The 23,598-nt window shown below is 46.0% G+C and overlaps 2 protein-coding genes across 3 annotated transcripts in view; one reads left to right on the top strand and one right to left on the bottom strand.

Annotated features, from left to right (window-relative positions):
* Positions 1–8,628: 8,628 nt before the first annotated feature.
* Positions 8,629–23,598, top strand: part of LOC137315764 (zinc finger protein 271-like) — a gene marked incomplete at its 5' end in the record, with an annotated part of 44,738 nt that continues 29,768 nt past the window's right edge. The window contains one exon of the mRNA XM_067980255.1: positions 8,629–10,134. Coding sequence (XP_067836356.1) covers positions 8,629–10,134 — 1,506 coding nt within the window. The remainder of the gene's footprint in view (positions 10,135–23,598) is intronic.
* Positions 18,588–21,219, bottom strand: LOC137315702 (zinc finger protein 551-like). Of its 2 annotated transcripts, none has more exons than XM_067980216.1 (2): positions 20,940–21,219; positions 18,588–19,675 (listed from the first exon to the last, which is right to left on the bottom strand). In XM_067980216.1, the coding sequence occupies exon 2, from the start codon at positions 19,564–19,566 to the stop codon at positions 18,781–18,783; it is 786 nt and encodes a 261-aa protein (XP_067836317.1). In that variant the 5' UTR covers positions 19,567–19,675; positions 20,940–21,219; the 3' UTR covers positions 18,588–18,780. The 2 variants fall into 2 exon arrangements, with proteins under 2 accessions (XP_067836317.1, XP_067836316.1); XM_067980215.1 differs by having other exon boundaries at positions 20,297–21,219.

Below are 23,598 nucleotides of genomic sequence, written 5' to 3' on the forward strand. Positions count from 1 at the left end.
ACATTATCCCCCCAGACCCCAAAAAAAACATTGAATATTATCCCCCAGACCCCAATAGAAAACAGTGAACATTATCCCCCCCAGACCCCAACAGAAAACAGTGAACATTATCCCCCCAGACCCCAATATAAAACAGTGAACATTATCCCCCCCAGACCCCAATATAAAACAGTGAACATTAACCCCCCAGACCCCAAAAAAAACAGTGAACATTATCCCCCCCAGACCCCAATATAAAACAGTGAACATTATCCCCCCCAGACCCCAATAGAAAACAGTGAACATTATCCCCCCAGACCCCAAAAAAAACAGTGAACATTATCCCCCCAGACCCCAATATAAAACAGTGAACATTATCCCCCCCAGACCCCAATATAAAACAGTGAACATTATCCCCCCAGACCCCAATATAAAACAGAGAACATTATCCCCCCCAGACCCCAATATAAAACAGTGAACATTATTCCCCCCAGACCCCAATATAAAACAGTGAACATTATCCCCCCAGACCCCAAAAAAACAGCGAACATTATCCCCCAGACCCCAATAGAAAACAGTGAACATTATCCCCAGACCTCAAAATAAAACAGTGAACATTATCCCCCCAGACCCCAATAGAAAACAGTGAACATTATCCCCCCAGACCCCAATATAAAACAGTGAACATTGTCCCCCCAGACCCCAATATAAAACAGTGAACATTATCCCCCCAGACCCCAAAAAAAACAGCGAATATTATCCCCCAGACCCCAATATAAAACAGTGAACATTATCCCCCCCAGACCCCAATATAAAACAGTGAACATTATCCCGCCCAGACCCCAATATAAAACAGTGAACATTATCCCCCCCAGATCCCAATATAAATCAGTGAACATTATCCACAGACCCCAATATAAAACAGTGAACATTGTCCCCCCAGACCCCAATATAAAACAGTGAACATTATCCCCCCCAGACCCCAATATAAAACAGTGAACATTATCCCCCCCAGACCCCAATATAAAACAGTGAACATTAACCCCCCAGACCCCAAAAAAAACAGCGAACATTATCCCCCAGACCCCAATATAAAGCAGTGAACATTATCCCTCCCAGACCCCAATAGAAAACAGTGAACATTATCCCCCCAGACCCCAATATAAAACAGTGAACATTATCCCCCCCAGACCCCAACAGAAAACAGTGAACATTATCCCCCCCAGACCCCAATATAAAGCAGTGAACATTATCCCTCCCAGACCCCAATAGAAAACAGTGAACATTATCCCCCCCAGACCCCAATATAAAACAGTGAACATTATCCCTCCCAGACCCCAACATATAACAGTGAACATTATCCCCCCCAGACCCCAATAGAAAACAGTGAACATTATCCCCCCCAGACCCCAATATAAAACAGTGAACATTATCCCCCCAGACCCCAATATAAAACATGAACATTATCCCCCCAGACCCCAAAATAAAACAGTGAACATTATCCCCCCCAGACCCCAATAGAAAACAGTGAACATTATCCCCAGACCTCAATATAAAACAGTGAACATTAACCCCCCCACACCCCAATATAACACAGTGAACATTATACCCCCCAGACCCCAATATAAAACAGTGAACATTATCCTCCCAGACCCCAATATAAAACAGTGAACATTATCCCCAGACCTCAATATAAAACAGTGAACATTATCCACCCCAGACCACAATAGAAAACAGTGAACATTATCCCCCCAGACCCCAATATAAAACAGTGAACATTATCCCCCCCAGACCCCAACAGAAAACAGTGAACATTATCCCCCCAGACCCCAATATAAAACAGTGAACATTATCCCCCCAGACCACAAAATAAAACAGTGAACATTATCCCCCCCAGACCCCAATATAAAACAGTGAACATTATCCCTCCCAGACCCGAATATAAAACAGTGAACATTATCCCCCCAGACCCCAATAGAAAACAGTGAACATTATCCCCCCAGACCACAATATAAAACAGTGAACATTATCCCCCCAGACCCCAATAGAAAACAGTGAACATTATCCCCCCAGACCCCAATAGAAAACAGTGAACATTATCCCCCCAGACCACAATATAAAACAGTGAACATTATCCCCCCGAGACCCCAATAGAAAACAGTGAACATTATCCCCCCAGACCCCAATATAAAACAGTGAACATTATCCCCCCAGACCACAATATAAAACAGTGAACATTATCCCCCCCAGACCCCAATATAAAACAGTGAACATTATCCCTCCCAGACCCTAATATAAAACAGTGAACATTATCCCCCCCAGACCCCAATATAAAACAGTGAACATTATCCCCCCCAGACCCCAATATAAAACAGTGAACATTATCCCCCCAGACCCCAATATAAAACAGTGAACATATCCCCCCCAGACCCCAATATAAAACAGCGAACATTATCCCCCAGACCCCAATATAAAACAGTGAACATTATCCCCCCCAGATCCCAATATAAAACAGTGAACATTATCCCCCCCAGACCCCAATATAAAACAGTGAACATTATCCCCCCCAGACCCCAATATAAAACAGTGAACGTTATCCCCCCCAGACCCCAACATAAAACAGTGAACATTATCCACAGACCCCAATATAAAACAGTGAACATTATCCCCCCAGACCCCAATATAAAACAGTGAACATTATCCCCCCAGACCCCAACAGAAAACAGTGAACATTATTCCCCCAGACCACAATATAAAACAGTGAACATTATCCCCCCCAGACCCCAATATAAAACAGTGAACATTATCCCCCCCAGACCCCAATATAAAACAGTGAACATTATCCCCCCAGACCCCAATATAAAGCAGTGAACATTATCCCCCCCAGACCCCAATATAAAACAGTGAACATTATCCCCCCCAGACCCCAATATTAAACAGTGAACATTATCCCCCCCAGACCACAATATAAAACAGTGAACATTATCCCCCCCAGACCCCAACATAAAACAGTGAACATTATCCCCCCCAGACCCCAATATAAAACAGTGAACATTATCCCCCCCAGACACCAATATAAAACAGTGAACATTATCCCCCAGACCCCAATATAAAACAGTGAACATTATCCCCCAGACCCCAATGTAAAACAGTGAACATTGTCCCCCCAGACCCCAATGTAAAACAGTGAACATTATTCCCCCCAGACCCCAATATAAAACAGTGAACATTATCCCCCCCAGACTCCAATATAAAACAGTGAACATTATCCCCCCAGACCCCAATATAAAACAGTGAACATTATCCCCCCAGACCCCAATATAAAACAGTGAACATTATCCCCCAGACCCCAATATAATACAGTGAACATTATCCCCCAGACCCCAATATAAAACAGTGAACATTATCCCCCCAGACCCCAATATAAAACAGTGAACATTATCCCCCCAGACCACAATATAAAACAGTGAACATTATCCCCCCAGACCCCAACAGAAAACAGTGAACATTATCCCCCCAGACCCCAATATAAAACAGCGAACATTATCCCCCCCAGACCCCAATATAAAACAGTGAACATTATCCCCCCCAGACCCCAATATAAAACAGTGAACATGATCCCCCAGACCCCAATATAAAACAGTGAACATTATCACCCCCAGTCCCCAATATAAAACAGTGAACATTATCCCCCCCAGACCCCAATATAAAGCAGTGAACATTATCCCCCACAGAGCCCAATATGAAACAGTGAACATTATCCCCCCCAGACCCCAATATAAAACAGTGAACATTATCCCCCCCCAGACCTCAATATAAAACAGTGAACAATATCCCCCCCAGACCCCAATATAAAACAGTGAACATTATCCCCCCCAGACCCCAATATAAAACAGTGAACATTATCCCCCCCAGACCCCAATATAAAACAGTGAACATTATCCCCAGACCCCAATATAAAACAGTGAACATTATCCCCCCCAGACCCCAATATAAAACAGTGAACATTGTCCCCCAGACCCCAATATAAAACAGTGAACATTATCCCCCCCCCAGACCTCAATATAAAACAGTGAACATGATCCCCCCCAGACCCCAATATAAAACCGTGAACATTATCCCCCCCAGACCCCAATATAAAACAGTGAACATTATCCCCCCCAGACTCCAATATAAAACAGTGAACAGCATCCCCCCCAGACCCCAATATAAAACAGTGAACATTATCCCCCCCAGACCCCAATATAAAACAGTGAACATTATCCCCCCCAGACCCCAATATAAAACAGTGAACATTATCCCCCCCAGACCCCAATATAAAACAGTGAACATTATCACCCCCAGACCCCAATATAAAACAGTGAACATTATCCCCCCCCCAGACCTCAATATAAAACAGTGAACATTATCCCCCCCAGACCCCGATATAAAACAGTGAACATTATCCCCCCCAGACCCCAATATAAAACAGTGAACATTATCCCCCCCAGACCCCAATATAAAACAGTGAACATTATCCCCAGACCCCAATATAAAACGGTGAACATTATCCCCCCCAGACCCCAATATAAAACAGTGAACATTATCCCCCCCAGACCACAATATAAAACAGTGAACATTATCCCCCCCAGACCCCAATATAAAACAGTGAACATTATCTCCCCCAGACCCCAATATAAAACAGTGAACATTATCCCTCCCAGACCCCAATATAAAACAGTGAACATTATCCACAGACCCCAATATAAAACAGTGAACATTATCCCCCCAGACCCCAATATAAAACAGTGAACATTATCCCCCCAGACCCCAACAGAAAACAGTGAACATTATCCCCCCAGACCACAATATAAAACAGTGAACATTATCCCCCCCAGACCCCAATATAAACCAGTGAACATTATCCCCCCCAGACCCCAATATAAAACAGTGAACATTATCCCCCCAGACCCCAATATAAAGCAGTGAACATTATCCCCCCCAGACCACAATATAAAACAGTGAACATTATCCCCCCCAGATCCCAATATTAAACAGTGAACATTATCCCCCCCAGACCACAATATAAAACAGTGAACATTATCCCCCCCAGACCCCAATATAAAACAGTGAACATTATCCCCCCCAGACCCCAATATAAAACAGTGAACATTATCCCCCCCAGACCCCAATATAAAACAGTGAACATTATCCCCCCCAGACACCAATATAAAACAGTGAACATTATCCCCCAGACCCCAATATAAAACAGTGAACATTATCCTCCAGACCCCAATATAAAACAGTGAACATTATCCCCCCCAGACCTCAATATAAAACAGTGAACATTATCCCCCCCAGACCCCAATATAAAACAGTGAACATTATCCCCCAGACCCCAACATAAAACAGTGAACATTATCCCCCCCCCAGACCTCAATATAAAACAGTGAACATTATCCCCCCCAGACCCCAATATAAAACCGTGAACATTATCCCCCCCAGACCCCAATATAAAACAGTGAACATTATCCCCCCCAGACTCCAATATAAAACAGTGAACATTATCCCCCCCAGACCCCAATATAAAACAGTGAACATTATCCCCCCCAGACCCCAATATAAAACAGTGAACATTATCCCCCCCAGACCCCAATAAAAAACAGTGAACATTATCCCCCCCAGACCCCAATATAAAACAGTGAACATTATCCCCCGCCCAGACCTCAATATAAAACAGTGAACATTATCCCCCCCAGACCCCGATATAAAACAGTGAACATTATCCCCCCCAGACCCCAATATAAAACAGTGAACATTATCGCCCCCAGACCCCAATATAAAACAGTGAACATTATCCCCAGACCCCAATATAAAACAGTGAACATTATCCCCCCCAGACCCCAATATAAAACAGTGAACATTATCCCCCCAGACCACAATATAAAACAGTGAACATTATCCCCCCCAGACCCCAATATAAAACAGTGAACATTATCTCCCCCAGACCCCAATATAAAACAGTGAACATTATCCCTCCCAGACCCCAATATAAAACAGTGAACATTATCCACAGACCCCAATATAAAACAGTGAACATTATCTCCCCAGACCCCAATATAAAACAGTGAACATTATCCCCCCAGACCCCAACAGAAAACAGTGAACATTATCCCCCCAGACCACAATATAAAACAGTGAACATTATCCCCCCCAGACCCCAATATAAAACAGTGAACATTATCCCCCCCAGACCCCAATATAAAACAGTGAACATTATCCCCCCAGACCCCAATATAAAGCAGTGAACATTATCCCCCCCAGACCACAATATAAAACAGTGAACATTATCCCCCCCAGATCCCAATATTAAACAGTGAACATTATCCCCCCCCCAGACCTCAATATAAAACAGTGAACATTATCCCCCCCAGACCCTGATATAAAACAGTGAACATTATCCCCAGACCCCAATATAAAACAGTGAACATTATCCCCCCCAGACCCCAATATAAAACAGTGAACATTATCCCCCCAGACCACAATATAAAACAGTGAACATTATCCCCCCCAGACCCCAATATAAAACAGTGAACATCATCTCCCCCAGACCCCAATATAAAACAGTGAACATTATCCCCCCCAGACCCCAATATAAAACAGTGAACATTATCCCCCCCAGACCCCAATAGAAAACAGTGAACATTATCCCCCCCAGACCCCAATAGAAAACAGTGAACATTATCCCTCCCAGACCCCAATATAAAACAGTGAACATTATCCCCCAAACCCCAATATAAAACAGTGAACATTATCCCCCCCAGACCCCAATATAAAACAGTGAACATTATCCCCCAGACCCCAATATAAAACAGTGAACATTATCCCCCAGACCCCAATATAAAACAGTGAACATTATCCCCCCAGACCCCAATATAAAACAGTGAACATTATCCCCCCAGACCCCAATATAAAACAGTGAACATTATCCTCCCCAGACCCCAATATAAAACACTGAACATTATCCCCCAGACCCCAATATAAAACAGTGAACATGATCCTCCCCAGACCCCAATATAAAACAGTGAACATTATCCCCCAGACCCCAATATAAAACAGTGAACATTATCCCCCCCAGACCCCAATATAAAACAGTGAACATTATCCCCCAGACCCCAATATAAAACAGTGAACATTATCCCCCCAGACCCCAATATAAAACAGTGAACATTATCCTCCCCAGACCCCAATATAAAACACTGAACATTATCCCCCCCAGACCCCAATATAAAACAGTGAACATGATCCTCCCCAGACCCCAATATAAAACAGTGAACATTATCCCCCCCAGACCCCAATATAAAACAGTGAACATTATCCCCCCCAGACCCCAATATAAAACAGTGAACATTATCCCCAGACCCCAATATAAAACAGTGAACATTATCTCTTTCCTCCTCCCCCCCCCCCCCCCCCACCGCCCCCCCGCACCTGCTCAAAACCAGACCTGAATGATGATGGATCAGGGAACGTCTGTCAAGGAAGTAGAAATGTTTACGGGTCACAGAGCGTCTCATTCAAAGAAAAATTGGGATGTGTTCGTGAGCGTTTGTATAAGAGGGAGAATTGGAGATGGGTCAAGGAGAGCCCATCACCAAAATTGGGAGATGTTGCAGATGGGCAGTATATAGGGAGGGACAGAGTGTTGGGAAGAGGGGGAGAGAGCACGTGCACACAGACAGAGTCAGTAACTTCAGGGGAGGAGAGAGAGGGGAACCAGTGAGTGCAGAACTGAACCCAGTCAGAGTCAGCACCTTCAGGGGTGGAGAGAGAGGGGAACCAGTGAGTGCAGAACTGAACCCAGTCAGAGTCAGCACCTTCAGGGGAGGAGAGTGAGGGGAACCAGTGAGTGCAGAACTGAACCCAGTCAGAGTCAGCACCTTCAGGGGAGGAGAGAGAGGGGAACCAGTGAGTGTGGAACGGAACCCAGTCAGAGTCAGCACCTTCAGGGGAGGAGAGAGAGAGGAACCACTGGGTGTGGAACTGAACCCAGTCAGAGTCAGCACCTTCAGGGGATGAGAGAGAGAGGAACCAGTGGGTGCAGATCAGAACCCAGCCAGAGTCAGCACCTTCAGCGGGAGGGAGAGTTAACTCAGATGGAAGGAAATATGTTGGGGATGGTGCGATGGGTTTGGATTTCAGCACAGGGAGGAGGGAGACTGTGTGGGATTGGGATTTGCAGTCTGCGGGAATGAGCGGGAAGAATATTCTGTAGAAACGAGAATTGTCTGTTCTGAATTTCTATCCTGTATTTACAGTGAGGACTTTTGTAAACTCCTTTTCCAGGGGATTGGAAGGGGAGGATTCACAGACGGGAAACTCAAACCAAACCTCATGTCAATCTGACCGAGTCACTCGATTCATCAGGACCTGAATATCATCGGCCTTTGAATGTGGAAGGAGAAATGTTTGTCTGTTCTGTCTGTGGGAAAAGATTTCAAACATCAGTGTGAGTGGAAAATCACCGAGACTCTCAGACCCGAGTGAGAGTGTTCCAGTGCACTGAGTGTGGAAAGAGCTTTAACCAGTTACACAGCCTGAAAATATATCGCACCATTCACAGCGGGGAGAAACCGTCCACGTGTTCTGTGTGGACGAGGCTTCAACTGATCGTCCAACCTGGAGAGACACAAGGACACCCGGACCACGGAGAAACCGTGGAAATGTGGGGACTGTGGGAAGGGATTCAATTACCCATCCCAGCTGGAAACTCATCGACGCAGTCACACTGGGGAGAGGCCGTTTACCTGCTCCGCATATGGGAAGGGATTCACTCAGTCATCCACCCTGTTGAAACACCAGCGAGTTCACACCAAGGAGAGGCCGTTCACCTGCTCCGTGTGTGGGAAAGGATTCACTTGTTCATCCAGCCTCATTTCACACCAACTTGTTCACAGTGATAGGAGACCTTTTAAATGTTCTGACTGTGAGAAGAGGTTTAAAAGCAGGAATGCTCTACTGAGACATGAACGTACTCACACTGGGGAGAGGCCGATTACCTGCTCCGTGTGTGGGAAGGGATTCACTCAGTCATCCACCCTGCTGATTCACCAGCGAGTTCACACCGGGGAGAGGCCGTTCACCTGCGCAGAGTGTGGGAAGGGATTCGCTCAGTCAGCCGCCCTGCTCATTCACCAGCGAGTTCACACTGGGGAGAGGCCGTTTACCTGCTCCGTGTGTGGGAAGGGATTCGCTCAGTCATCCGCCCTGCTGAGACACCAGCGAGTTCACACCGGGGAGAGGCCGTTCACCTGCTCCGTGTGTGGGAAGGGATTCGCTCATTCAGCCGACCGGCTGAAACACCAGCGAGTTCACACTGGGGAGAGACCGTTCACCTGCTCCGTGTGTGCGAAGGGATTCACTTGTTCATCCAGTCTCATTGAACACCAACTTGTTCACACTGATAAGAGACCTTTTAAATGTTCTGACTGTGAGAAGAGGTTTAAAAGCAGGAATGCTCTACTGAGACACCAATGTACTCGCACTGGGGAGAGGCCGTTTACCTGCTCCGCATGTGGGAAGGGATTCACTCAGTCATCCGCCCTGCTGAGACACCAGCGAGTTCACACCGGGGAGAGGCCGTTCATCTGCGCAGAGTGTGGAAAGGGATTCAATCATTCAGGCGACCGGATGAAACACCAGCGAGTTCACACTGGGGAGAGACCGTTCACCTGCTCCGTGTGTGGGAAGGGATTCACTTGTTCATCCAGTCTCATTGAACACCAACTTGTTCACACTGATAAGAGACCTTTTAAATGTTCTGACTGTGAGAAGAGGTTTAAAAGCAGGAATGCTCTGCTGAGACACCAATGTACTCACACTGGGGAGAGGCCGTTTACCTGCTCCGTGTGTGGGAAGGGATTCACTCAGTCAACCAACCTGCTGATTCACCAGCGAGTTCATACTGGGGAGAGGCCGTTCACCTGCTCCGTTTGTGGGAAGGGATTCACTCAGCCAACCAACCTGCTGATTCACCAGCGAGTTCACACTGGGGAGAGGCCGTTTACCTGCTCCGTGTGTGGGAAGGGATTCACTCAGTCATCCAACCTGCAGTCACACCAGCGAGTTCACATGTTACCACAGGAGTTGGATTCTGTTGTTAATCACATCCAGGACTGAACTATGTTCATTCTGATAGTTGGGGTTGTCGAAAACTTAAACTTAATGTTACCTATTATATACAATGCATTAACTCCCAATCGCTTCATTCAGACAAGCAAGAGTTTATTAAGAAACTTGTACAAGAGGAAGTGTCCCTCAAACACTGGTTCATGATACGTCTTCGCTGAGTTCAAGAAACAGCTCACGTTTATACAGTTCATTAACAACGGCCACCTGTCATGGAATATGGGCGTACACGTACATTCTTTATTGGTTCAGGTAGTTTGTCAATCGAAATAGGAAACCCACCCTCTGGTTCCCATGGCCGTCTGGTGATTTTGGACACAGGCCTGGGAAAGTGCTTTTCCCTCAGAAACTGTCTTTATTATCAGTAAGTCTGTACCGAGTCTCAAGGCTATATGGTCATTCAGTTCTGTTAGTCAGACAGTTATCAGCATGAGAGAGAGCTCAAAGTAATAACACAATTGTGCTTCTGTGTGATTTTCATGAGAAACTATTCTGTGAGCTTTAAATTGAATTAGCTGGTCAGTTAATATGGTCAAATATCCATCATGCATTTCTACATTCGTGGGTTAGGTGTATTAGAGAGAGTTAATATGGTCAGGTATCTTTTATGCATTTCTACAGGGTTTGTTTCTGATAATAACCCCTATAACTGGGCTGGAGTTTAATGTTCGCTATCAGTCTCAAATAAATCAGCTTTCTTTTAAATACAGTGTAGCATTGTTTAAAAAGGGAGAAAGGGATAGACTGAGTAATTACAGGCCAGTCAGCCTAACCTCGGTGGTGGGCAAATGATTGGAAACAATTCTGAGGGACAGAATTAATCGTCATTTAGAAAGGCACGGATTAATCAAGGACAGTCAGCATGGATTTGTTCAGGGAATGTCGTGTCTGACTAACTTGATTGACTCTTATGAGGAGGTAACAAGGAGGGTCGATGAGGGCAACGCGTTTGATGCAGTATACATGGATTTTAACACGTCTTTTGACAAGGTCCCACGTGGCAGACTGGTCAAAAAAGTAAAATCCCTTGGGATCAAAGGGAAAGTGGCTAGTCGGATCCAAAATTGGCTCAGTGGCAAGAAACAAAGGGTGATGGTTGACGGATGTTTTTGCAACTGGAAGGCTGTTTCCAGTGGGGTTCCTCAAGGCTCAGTACTGGGTCCCTTGCTTTTTGTGGTATATATTAATGATTTACACTTGAATGTGGAGGACTTGATCAAGAAGTTTGCAGATGATACATAAATTGGCCGTGTGGTTGGGAGTGAGGAGGAAAGCTGTAGACTGCAGGAAGATAGCAATGCACTGGTCAGGTGGGCAGAAAAGTGGCAAATGGAATTCAATCCAGAGAAGTGTGAGGTAATGCAATTGGGGAGGGCAAACAAGGCAAGCATCTGTCCATGACTGTATTGGTAGGAGTGACCACCGCACAGTCCTTGTGGAGACCAAGTCCCGTCTTCACACTGAGGACACCATCCAACGTGTTGTGTGGCACTGCCATCGTGCTAAATGGGATAGATTCAGAACAGATCTTGCAGCTCAAAACTGGGCATCTGTGAGGCGCTGTGGGCCATCAGCAGCAGCAGAATTGGAATCCAACACAATCTGTAACCTCATGGCGCGGCATATTCCTCACTCGTATGCACATACGAATTAAAAGCAGGAGTAGGCCATTCGGCCCCTCGAGCCTGATCTGTCATTTGATAAGATCATGGCTGATCTGATTGTGACATCAACCCTACTTTCCCGTCTACCTACTATAACATTTGACTCCCTTGATAATCAGGAATCTATCTAACTCAGCCTTAAAAATATTCAATGACCCTGCCTCCCCCGCTCTCTGGGGAAGGGAGTTCCACAGACTCACAACCTTCAGGGAAAAAAATTCTCCTCATCTCCATCTTAAATGGGAGACCCCTTATTTTTAAACTGTGGCCCCTAGTTCTAGTCTCTCCCGCAAGGGGAAACATCCTCTCAACATCTATCCCTTCTCGTCCCCTCAGGATCTTATGTGTTTCAATAAGATCACCTCTCATCCTTCTAAACTCCAATGTGTACAGGCCCAACTTGTCCAACCTTTCCTCATAAGATAACCCCCTCATCCCAGGAATCAGTCGAGTGAACCTTCTCTGAACCGCCTCCAAAGCAATTATGTCCTTTCTTAAATAAGGAGACCAAAACTGCGCACATTATTCTAGATGTGGTCTCAAGAATGCCCTGAACAACTGTAGTAAAACATTTCCACTTTTATATTCCATTCCCCTTGTAGTAAATGACAACATTCCATTTGCCTTCCTAATCACTTCTTGTACCTGCATACTAACTTTCTGTGATTCATGTACTACGATACCCAGATCCCTCTGTACTTCAGAGTTCTGCAATCTCTCTCCATTTAAATAATATACTGCTTTTCTATTCCTCTTGCCAAAGTGGACAAGTTCACATTTTCCCACATTATACTCCATCTGCCAAATTTTTGCTCACTCACTTAACCTATCGATATCCCTTTATAAACTCCTTATGTCCTCTTCACAACTTACTTTCCGAACTACCTTTGTCTCATTCTCAAATTTAGCAACAATACATTTGGTCCCTTCATCCAAATCATTGATATAGATTGTAAATAGTTGAGGCCCAAGCACTGATCCCTGTGGCACTCCACTTGTTACATCTTGCCAACCTGAAAATGACCCATTTATGCCGACTCTCTGTTTCCTGTTTGCTAACCAATCCTTTATCCATGCAAATATGTTACCCCCTTCACCATGAGTTCTTATTTTGTGTAGTCACCTTTGGTGTGGCACCTTGTCAAAAGCCTTCTGGATCTCCAAGCACACCACATCCACAGGGTCCCCTTTTTCCACGTTGCTTGTTACTTTCTCAAAGAACTCTAATAAATTAGTCAAACACGATTTCCCTTTCATAAAGCCGTGTTGACTCTGCCTGATTGCATTGAGATTTTCTAAGTGCCCTGCTAGAACCTCCTTAATAATAGATTCTCGCATTTTCCCCATGACAGATGTTAAGCTAACTGGCCTGTAGTTTCCGGCTTTCTGTCTCCTTCCTTTCTTGAATAGAGGAGTTATATTCGCTATTTTCCAATCTGATGGGACCCTTCCAGAACCTAGGGAATTTTGGAAAATTAATACCAATGCACCAACTATCTCTGCAGCCATTTCTTTTAATACCCTCGGATAAAGTCCGTCAGGACCGAGGAACTTGTCAGCTTTTAGATCTAATATTTTTTTCAAAACCCTTTCCCTGGTGATTGTAAATGTTTTAAGTTCCTCCCTCCCTTTCACCTCTTGATCCACAATTATTTCTGGCATGTTATTTGTATCCTCTACAGTGAAGACGGACGCGAAATATCTGTTCAATTCATCCACCATTTCCTTATTCTCCATTATTAATTCCCCAGACTCACTCTCTGGAGGACCAACACTCATTTTACTTACTCTTCTTTTTAAATACCTGTGGAAACTCTTACTATCTGTTATTATATTTCCAGCTAGCTTTCTCTCGTACTCAAATCTCTCCCTCATTATTCTTTTAGTCATTCTTTGCTGTTTTTTAATATTTTGACCAATCTTCTGACCTGTCACTAATCTTTGCGGAATTGTATGCTTTTTCATTCAATTTGATACTATCTTTAACTTCCTTAGTTGGACACGGATGGTACGTCCTTCCCCGAGAGTCTTTCTTTCTCACTGGAATGTATCTTTGCTGAGTGTTATGAAATATCCCATTAAATGTCTGCCACTGCATCTCTACTGACATATCCCTTAACCTCAGTTCCCAGTTCACAAGTCAGGAGTGTGATGGAATACTCTCCACTTGCCTGGACGAGTGCAGCTCCAACAACACTCAAGAAGCTCGACACCATCCAGGACAAAGCAGCCCGCTTGATTGGCATCTCATCCACCACCCTAAACATTCACTCCCTTCACCACTGGCACATTGTGGCTGCAGTGTGTACCATCCACAGGATGCACTGCAGCAACTCGCCAAGGCTTCTTCGACAGCACCTCCCAAACCCATGACCTCTACCACCTGGAAGGACAAGAGCAGCAGGCACATGGGAACAACACCACCTGCACGTTCCCCTCCAAGTCACACACCATTCCGACTTGGAAATATATCGCTGTTCCTTCATCGTCGCTGCGTCAAAATCCTAGAACTCCCTTCCTAGCTGCACTGTAGGAGAACCTTCACCACATGGACTGCATGGTTCAAGAAGGCGGCTCACCACCACCTTCTCAAGGGCAGTTAGGGATGGGCAATAAATGCTGGCCCTCCAGCGACACCCACATCCCATGAACGAATGAAAAATACCTAACTCACACATACAAACAACACACATGCTACAAACGGTCAGAAATTACACACATACAAACAACACAGGCAGATTACACACAGACACAAACTGTAAACAAACAAACACAGACACAAACTACACACACAAATACGACACACTACACAGACACATATTAGACACACAAACTACACACAAACAACACACATTCGAGACACAGAAGGAAATTACAAGCATGCTACACACAGATACAACCGACTGAAGACAATTTACACACGCAGGCAGACATTTTCCGACTGCACCCTCTGCACTGTATAAAGAGATTCTAACCTTGGGACTGTACACGGGGATTCTAACCCTGGGACTGTACATGGGGATTCTAACCCTGGGACTGTACACGGGGATTCTAACCCTGGGACTGTACATGGGGATCGTGGCAAATGGAATTCAATGTAGACAAATGTGAGGTCATCCACTTTGGATCAAGAAAGGATAGAACAGGGTACTTTCCAAATGGTAAAAAGTTAAAAACAGTGGATCTCCAAAGGGACTTAGGGGTTCAGGTACATAGATCATTGAAGTGTCATGAACAGGTGCAGAAAATAATCAAGAAGGCTAATGGAATGCTGGCCTTTATATCTAAAGGACTAGAGTACAAGGGGGCAGAAGTTATGCTGCAGCTGTACAACACCCTGGTTAGACCACACCTGGAGCACTGTGAGCACTTCTGGGCACCGCTCCTTCGGAAGGACATATTGGCCTTGGAGGGAGTGCAGCGTAGGTTTACTGGAATGATACCTGGAATGCAAGGGTTAAGTTACGAGGAGAGATTACATAAATTGGGGTTGTATTCTCTCGAGTTTCCAAGGTTAAGGGGTGATCTGATCGAAGTTTATAAGATATTAAGGGGAACAGATAGGGTGGATAGAGAGAAACTATTTCCGCTGGTTGGGGATTCTGGGAGGAGGGGGCACAGTCTAAAAATTAGAGCCAGACCTTTCAGGAGTGAGATTAGAAAACATTTCTACACACAAAGGGTGGTAGAAGTTTGGAACTCTCTTCCACAAACGGCAATTGATACTAGCTCAATTTCTAAATTTAAATCTGAGATAGATAGCTTTTTGGCAACCAAAGGTATTAAGGGATATGGAGTTAGATCACAGATCAGCCATGATCTTATCAAATGGCGGAGCAGGCACAAGGGGCTGAATGGCCTACTCCTGTTCCTACGTTCCTGTGGGATTCGAACCCTGGGACTGTACATTGGGATTCTAACACTGGGATTGTACACTGGGATTCTAACCCTGGGAGTGTAGATGGGGATTCTAACCCTGGGAGTGAAGATGGGGATTCTAACCCTGGGAGTGTAGATGGGGATTCAAACACTGGGAGTGTCGATGGGGATTCTAACCCTGGGAGTGTAGATGGGGATTCTAACCCTGGGAGTGTCGATGGGGATTCTAACCCTGGGAGTGTAGATGGGGATTCTAACCCTGGGAGTGCAGATGGGGATTCTAACCCTGGGAGTGTCGATGGGGATTCTAACACTGGGAGTGTCGATGGGGATTCTAACACTGGGAGTGTAGATGGGGATTCTAACCCTGGGAGTGCAGATGCGGATTCGAACCCTGGGAGTGTAGATGGGGATTCTAACCCTGGGAGTGTAGATGGGGATTCTAACCCTGGGAGTGTAGATGGGGATTCTAACCCTGGGAGTGTAGATGGGGATTCTAACCCTGGGAGTGTAGATGGGGATTCTAACCCTGGGAGTGTAGATGGGGATTCTAACCCTGGGAGTGCAGATGGGGATTCTAACCCTGGGAGTGCAGATGGGGATTCTAACCCTGGGAGTGTCGATGGGGATTCTCACCCTGGGAGTGTCGATGGGGATTCTCACCCTGGGAGTGTCGATGGGGATTCTAACCCTGGGAGTGTAGATGGGGATTCTAACCCTGGGAGTGTCGATGGGGATTCTAACCCTGGGAGTGTAGATGGGGATTCTAACCCTCGGGACTTTAAAATGGAAGTCGACCCTGGGGTTGTTACTTCAGAAATCTCTGGGAATCAGACTCACCCCAGCGCGTGTCAGCAGCTTGAGGGAAGGAGCTGAGAGAACGGTGAGAAACCCCTGTGTGCAGCGTGAGAACACATTAAATGAGTCAATGATTTTGTCTCCTGGTGACTGGAACCAGGTTGGGAACAGAGACCCTGAAACCCCGCCAACTGCCACAGGTAAGGAGGTGCACTGTAACTTTAACTATAAATATATACAGAAAGTGGAGTCACTGTCCCTTTAAATATTTGCACCACTCCAACAGGTAAGAAGTGGCACTGTACCTTTAACAATAAACACGCACAGAAAGGGGTTAAATGATGCAGGGAGGAGGGTCGTGTGGAGCATTATCACCGGCTTAGACCAGTTGGGTCGAATGGCCTGTTTCTCTGCTGTAATCTCGAAGTAATTCTATGTAAAAGAAGGGAACCACTGTCCCTTTAAAGATCCGCCTCAGCCCCACGGTTGAGGAGAAGCACTGTGCGTTTAACTACCACAAAAACACAACCTGGAGTCGAAGACAGCACTTTAACTGCCAACGGCAGAGACAGTGCGCTCACTGTCCCTTTAAGAATGGCGACAGTCTCCTGTTGCTGCCGGTTAATGGCGGCCCAGCGAGCCTGGCGCGGGGCGGAGACCGCTCCATGTGGCGGCCGAGCCCCGGGCTCCAATGTTCCGAACAAGTTCCATTTATTTTCGCTGATCCCCCCGTTTCCCCCACCGTCCCCCCGGACCCCGCCAATCGCCAATAAAATGGTTCCAATGGCGGTCCGCGTTACCCAGAGTGCAGCGCGAATGCGAATACGCCCTATTCCCTATTAAAGGAGTCCAACGCGCAGGCGCGAGAGTGACTTCTGTCCGGAGCCGCGGGTCTGGTGGAGGTAAAAGAGCCCGGGGGGCAGGAGATTAATAAACCGGGCAAGCCCACGCCGCAGGGTTTATAAAGATAGAGCGCGGCCTCAGATTCCATCGGAGCGGGCGTGTTCACCAGGATTGAAGCCGTGAGCCTCATTCTCCGATAACAGGCGCGGGTCTCCCACCGCCATTTTTGTAGAGGAAGGTCAGGACGTTTGTCAGCAGAATTGCGCAGGCGCAGCCTTCCTGGTACAGGAACAAACAGTGGGCGGGGCTCCAGGCTCCCCGTGAGTGGGGACAAAGAGTGGGCGGGGCTTTAGGATCCCAGTGACCGGGAACAAAGAGTGGGCGGGGCTTCAGGGTCCCAGTGACCGTGAACAAAGAGTGGGCGGGGCTTCAGGGTCCCAGCGACAAGGAACAAAGAGTGGGCGGGGCTTCAGGGTCCCAGTGACCAGGAACAAAGAGTGGGCGGGGCTTCAATGTCCCAGCGATCAGGAACAAAGAGTGGGCGGGGCTTCAATGTCCCAGCGATCAGGAACAAAGAGTGGGCGGGGCTTCAGGGTCCCAGTGACTGTGAACAAAGAGTGGGCGGGGCTTCAGGGTCCCAGTGACAGGGAACAAAGAGTGGGCGGGGCTTTAGGATCCCAGTGACCAGGAACAAAGAGTGGGCGGGGCTTCAGGGTCCCAGTGACCAGGAACAAAGAGTGGGCGGGGCTTCAGGGTCCCAGTGCCTCATTTATTTTATTCTCACTCTGCTCACAGGGGGTTTCTCACCACGACTGAAGGTGCCGACTTCCACTGGGGTCACAGATCCACAGGCTGTGGTCAAGCTCCAAGACCAGTTAAGTGGCAACTCTTCACCCTTGAGTCGGGACAGTGAGTGGCAGCAGGATATTTGACTGCAGAAGCGTCACACATTGGTTGGGGAGGGGATCACACTCACCTGTTACAGCCCTCACCCCTACAGTGGAGTAATTAACAGACTGGGTTCAGTGTTTATTGATCCCGGGCCTGTTACCGATACCTTCCCTGGATACTGAGGTTAGGAGAAGGAATCTGGGAGGTATGGGGAGCTGGGACTTGTCCATGAGAGTAACCGAAGGTATGAGAACTGAAATAATCCAGAGTTAGAAAGGAGAAACGACCCAAAAATGGAACAGTGGGTAACAGGACGTCAAATAGTCTCCTCTTACCTTGGAGAACTCAAGGACTTGACAAACTGTGTGTTTGAAGCAAAGCTGATTTATTTCACATGTATCAAAATATTAAATTGCAGCGTGTTACCGATCCCTTCCCTGGATACCACGGCTACATGTAATTAACATCAGCAGAAACAATCCCCAACTGCGAAAATGAACATGGTTCAGTCCTGGATGTGATTAACAGCGGCAATAGCAGCAGAATCCAACCACTGCAGTCACTTGTGGACTCGCTGGTGTGACAGGAGATGGGATGACTGAGTGAATCCCTTCCCACACACGGAACAGGTGAACGGCCTCTCCCCAGTGTGAAGTCGCTGGTGTCTCAGCAAGTGGGATGACTGAGTGAATCCCTTCCCACATGCGGAGCAGGTGAACGGCCTCTCCCCAGTGTGAGTACGTTGGTGTTTCAGCAGATGCTTAGTGCTTTTAAAGCTCTTCTCACAGTCAGAACATTTAAAGGGTCTCTTATTGGTGTGAACAAGTTGGTGTTTACTGAGGCTGGCTGAAAAACTGAATTTGCTTCCACACACGGAGCAGGTGAACGGCCTCTCCCCAGTATGAACTCGCTGGTGTCTCAACAGGTTGGAAGCCTGAGTGAATCCCTTCCCACACACAGAGCAGAGGTACGGCCTCTCTGCAGTGTGAACTCGCTGGTGTGTCAGTAGGTTGCAAGACTGAGTGAATTGCTTCTCACACACGGAGCAGGTGAACGGTCTCTCCCCAGTGTGAACTCGCTGGTGTGTCAACAGATCCTTTGTGTTTTTAAAGCTCTTCTCACACTCAGAACATTTAATCAGTCTCTTATCAATGTGGACAAATTTGTGTTCAATGAGGTGGGATGATTTAGTGAATCCCTTCCCACACACGGAGCAGATGAACGGCCTCTCCCCAGTGTGACTGCGTCGATGAGTTTCGAGCTGGGACGGGCAATTGAATCCCTTCCCACAGTCCCCACATTTCCACGGCCTCTCCCCTCTGTGAATGGTGCTTTTTCCTTCCATACTCAAAGGCCGATGATATTCAGGTCCTGATGAATCGAGTGTCTCTATCAGATCTTGACGTGATGTTTGATTTGAGTTTCTGGTCTGTTAATCCTCCCCTTCTAGTGCCCTGTAAAAGGAGTTTACAAAAGTCATCACTGTAAATACAGGATAGAAATTCAGAACAGACAATTCCAGTTTCAATGGAACATTCTTTCATCTCTTGTTCCCCCAAAGCTGTAAATCCCCGTCCCACACACTCTCCCTCCTCCCTCTGCTGAAATCCAAACCCATCGCACCATTTCTAAATTCCATACTCCATATCCAGTTTTCTCACTCCCACGACTCCGGCTGAGTTCAGTTCGACACTCACAGGTTCCCCTCTCTCTCCTCCCCTGAAGGTGCTGACTCTGACTGGGTTCAGTTCTGTACTCATTGGTTCCCCTCTCTCTCCTCCCCTGAAGGTGCTAACTCTGACTGGGTTCAGTTCTACACTCACAGGTTCCCCTCTCTCTCCTCCCCTGAAGGTGCTAACTCTGACTGGGTTCAGTTCTACACTCACAGGTTCCCCTCTCTCTCCTCCCCTGAAGGTGCTGACTCTGACTGGGTTCAGTTCTACACTCATTGGTTCCCCTCTCTCTCCTCCCCTGAAGGTGCTAACTCTGACTGGGTTCAGTTCTACACTCACAGGTTCCCCTCTCTCTCTTCCCCTGAAGGTGCTGACTCTGACTGGGTGCAGTTCTACACTCACTGGTTCCCCTCTCTCTCCTCCCCTGAAGGTGCTGACTCTGGCTGGGTTCAGTTCTATAATGACTGGTTTCTCCTCCTGAAGAGATGAGGTCAGTAACGTTCTGAGAATTGATGATCTTCAGTGATGGGGACATGGTCGAGGGGGAAGTAGCAGGAGTTGTCTCTCTTTAAGGAAAGGGTTAATCAGACTGGCAACAGAGCTTTGCAAACTGCCTTGAAGTGAACTGATGAAAAGCGCTGATATAATATTGCTGATGATTTGTCTTTATATTTTTGTGATGTTGATTTTTAGCCTGTGTGTTAAATAGGTAAGTATGATTCTCTCACACCCCCTGACTCGTCTCCATTTCTCTTCGTTTATAGACGATCCCTGACGCATGATTTCTCCTTCATTTCCGGAAGCTGCCTGCTCCAACATGATTTCTCCATCATTTAAAGACGCTCCCTGACCCATCATGATTGCTCCTTCGATACAAATGCTCCTTGACACATTGTTATTTTTCTTTCATTTACAGACGCTGCCTGATGCATCATGATTTCACCTTCAATTGCAGACACTCCCAGATCATCACCGTTTCTCCTTTATTTACAGACACTCCCTGACCCAATCACTTTTTCTCCTTCATTTGCAGACGCTCCTTTACCGTCACCGTTTCTCATCGTTTACAGACGCTCCCTGACAGTCCTGCAGTTTGGCGCATGCGCGGGGCCCACGGGCCGCTTGCTGCGTTTCCGCTTCAACCGACGGGTCACTAACGGGAGGAAAGGGGGATAATGGAGGGCGGGTAGTGGAGGGGGGATGATGCCGCCTGTTTTCTCTCGGGTCCTGGGCCCGACACTCGGTGTTTCTGGGCCCTGCGATCCCCGCCCTTTATTAACCCGCTCTCTCCAGCTCTTTCCCCTCCGCCTCTCCCTCAGTCGCCGCCCGCCCCCCGCGCATGCTCAGCTCACACTGCCCGGGTGATCGACGGGAGCTCCGGGCCAATAGGAAGAGCGGGGGCGGGGCTGGAGGACCGAGCTGGCGGCGGGTCCTCCAACCAATGGGAGTGAGTGAGGGGCGGGACTTGCGGCACCGAGTGGGCGGGGCTGAGCCCGGATCTCCCTCATTGGCTGAAACTCTGCAACATTTTTAAACCTGATTGATCTCAAACTCCAGGAGAAAACTGGACCTTTCTGTTGTGGTTCAAACAGATGGAACCCTGTGGGGCGGAGCAAAGATTTCAACATTAGTTAGTAAAATGGATCAATTCAGGACAGAGAGCAGGGAGTAATGGGGGAATAACACAGTGTAATTAATAAATAAAAATAAAAAGAACACAATGTGGTTTGTGCTAACAGGTGGGAAAACATTCATCAGGCTTTTTAAAGGGACAGTGACAGTCAACCGGCTTTTTAAACGGACGGTAACGTTTCTCCGGCAGTCAGCTCCAATATCCCAAAATTTATTTATTTTACGTAATTTCTTCTTGAACCGCTTTTATTTTCCTAAATATCCCACTATATTGTGCCCGAGTCCCTTCTATCATTTCACAATTATCCCAACTTGAGAGCAGTATTGTTGGACTGACAAGATTTGTCAATGTAAATTTTTTTTTTTCGAAAAGAATTCTTGATACACAGCAATCAATAGGAACCATTTAGACTGGACTTCTTTTATTTTAAAATATAATTTGATTATCCCCTTAAATTACCAGTGAATTTTTCTCCCTCGAGTGCTTGAATAGCAACTCATATAAATTTTTCTTATCAATTCCAATTTAGAAACAAATTATGTCCAGGCTTTGTGGTTTTTATAGTAGAGATGAAGTGCTCATAATTAATTTTGGATGTAACTCCCATATCTTCCCACCTCGAGCACTCTGTCTCAGAAGACAATAAATAGGTTAAAACAAAACAAATCAAAATGTTTTCAAAGGAAGAGGATCAGGTTGATATCACCACGCTGTGACATTTGGTATCTGCTGATGTCTGCAGCTAAAGTCTTAAATCTTTAACATCACTGGATCGTTTCATGCACCAAATTTGTCCAGCAAAGGTTGCATCATAACTTTGTAATTACTCTTGGTAATCAGGGTCACCTGTTTTAAAAGAAACACAGAAAATCCATTGCGGCTCTTCTTGAGAGCCCAAGGGGTTAATTTGTCAAATCATCTTTTATTATTTATTTTGTCCAAAGGAATAATCCCTTTACCCGAAACCAAATCAGAAAACAAAACAGGAGAGAGGAATTGCCTAGTCTTTTTCTCTTTCTCTCTCTCTCTCTGGAGCACGCAGCCTGTCTGAAATAAACACTGTCTCTCCCACATACAGATGTCCGTGGGACTGCGGACTGGAATTTCTAACTCCAAGTCCTAATCTCTGTGTTTTCAAGATGTCCAAATCTATCTCTTTTACGATTATCCACCTCCATTCCATGTCTCGCTTTGTTTCAAGACTTGAGTTAGGAGGTGTTAATATAATTGTTGAATTTTCTTAGCATTCTCAACGCGAGTTATATAATTTGTCAGGGAAGGTCTCCCCTCGTTGGTCAGATTTATATTGTATCTATTATTCGTGAATAGCCCCCGAACATGTCGAACTTCGTTATCATACTGTGGCGGGGTAAAACTGATAGGCGTTTAGTACCCTGTGTCAGTACATAGCTCAAGTAATGGACTTCCAATTGTCTAACATATGCTTTCTTTTGATACGATTTGTTTTACATTTCTTTCTTATCAATTTTTTTCACTGTAGCATTGTCTGGGTGCCTTTGGCATTTCCGAGTAATTGGGTCAACTTTAATACCAATTTGTTACCTCATGTTCATCTGTGTAATGGTTAGCCTCAGACAGTTCTCAACTGACTGGGTCATTTCTATCTGTTTGAACTGCTCTTGGCATAATAGTCTGGCTTCTTGGGATGGAAGGGGTTAACATTAACTTGCTCTTGTGGTAGGAGTAATTTGATACTACTCCCTCTGAGATTAAGTTTCCACAATAAAAATTTCTCTTCACACAGTTTTGACTGATTTTTTTTTTCACTTCTCACATTTGTGGATTGCTTTCACTTTATCTTTTTACACTATTTTTGAGATTTATTTTAATCATAGTGTTTAATCAATCACAATAGCACAAAATGCTTCGAAGATCAGTTTAATTTATAACTAGAGATTGTAACTTTCCGAGTAATTCTTTAAATCTGCACTTTATCTTTCTTTACAATTAAAACCTCATTTTGTCTTGGTGAATTGGAAACAGATATCGGTGTCCTTGGGAAGGTTAAACTTTTCTAAGCATACGTCAACGTAATTTGCACGTAAATTCT

This window comes from Heptranchias perlo, unplaced genomic scaffold (assembly GCF_035084215.1).
Source record: "Heptranchias perlo isolate sHepPer1 unplaced genomic scaffold, sHepPer1.hap1 HAP1_SCAFFOLD_56, whole genome shotgun sequence".
NCBI classification, from domain to species: domain Eukaryota; kingdom Metazoa; phylum Chordata; class Chondrichthyes; order Hexanchiformes; family Hexanchidae; genus Heptranchias; species Heptranchias perlo.

Bases quoted from the DNA above. Each gene is read 5' to 3' on its own strand.
- LOC137315702 (XM_067980216.1), bottom strand. From the start codon at position 19,566: ATGGAAGGAAAAAGCACCATTCACAGAGGGGAGAGGCCGTGGAAATGT.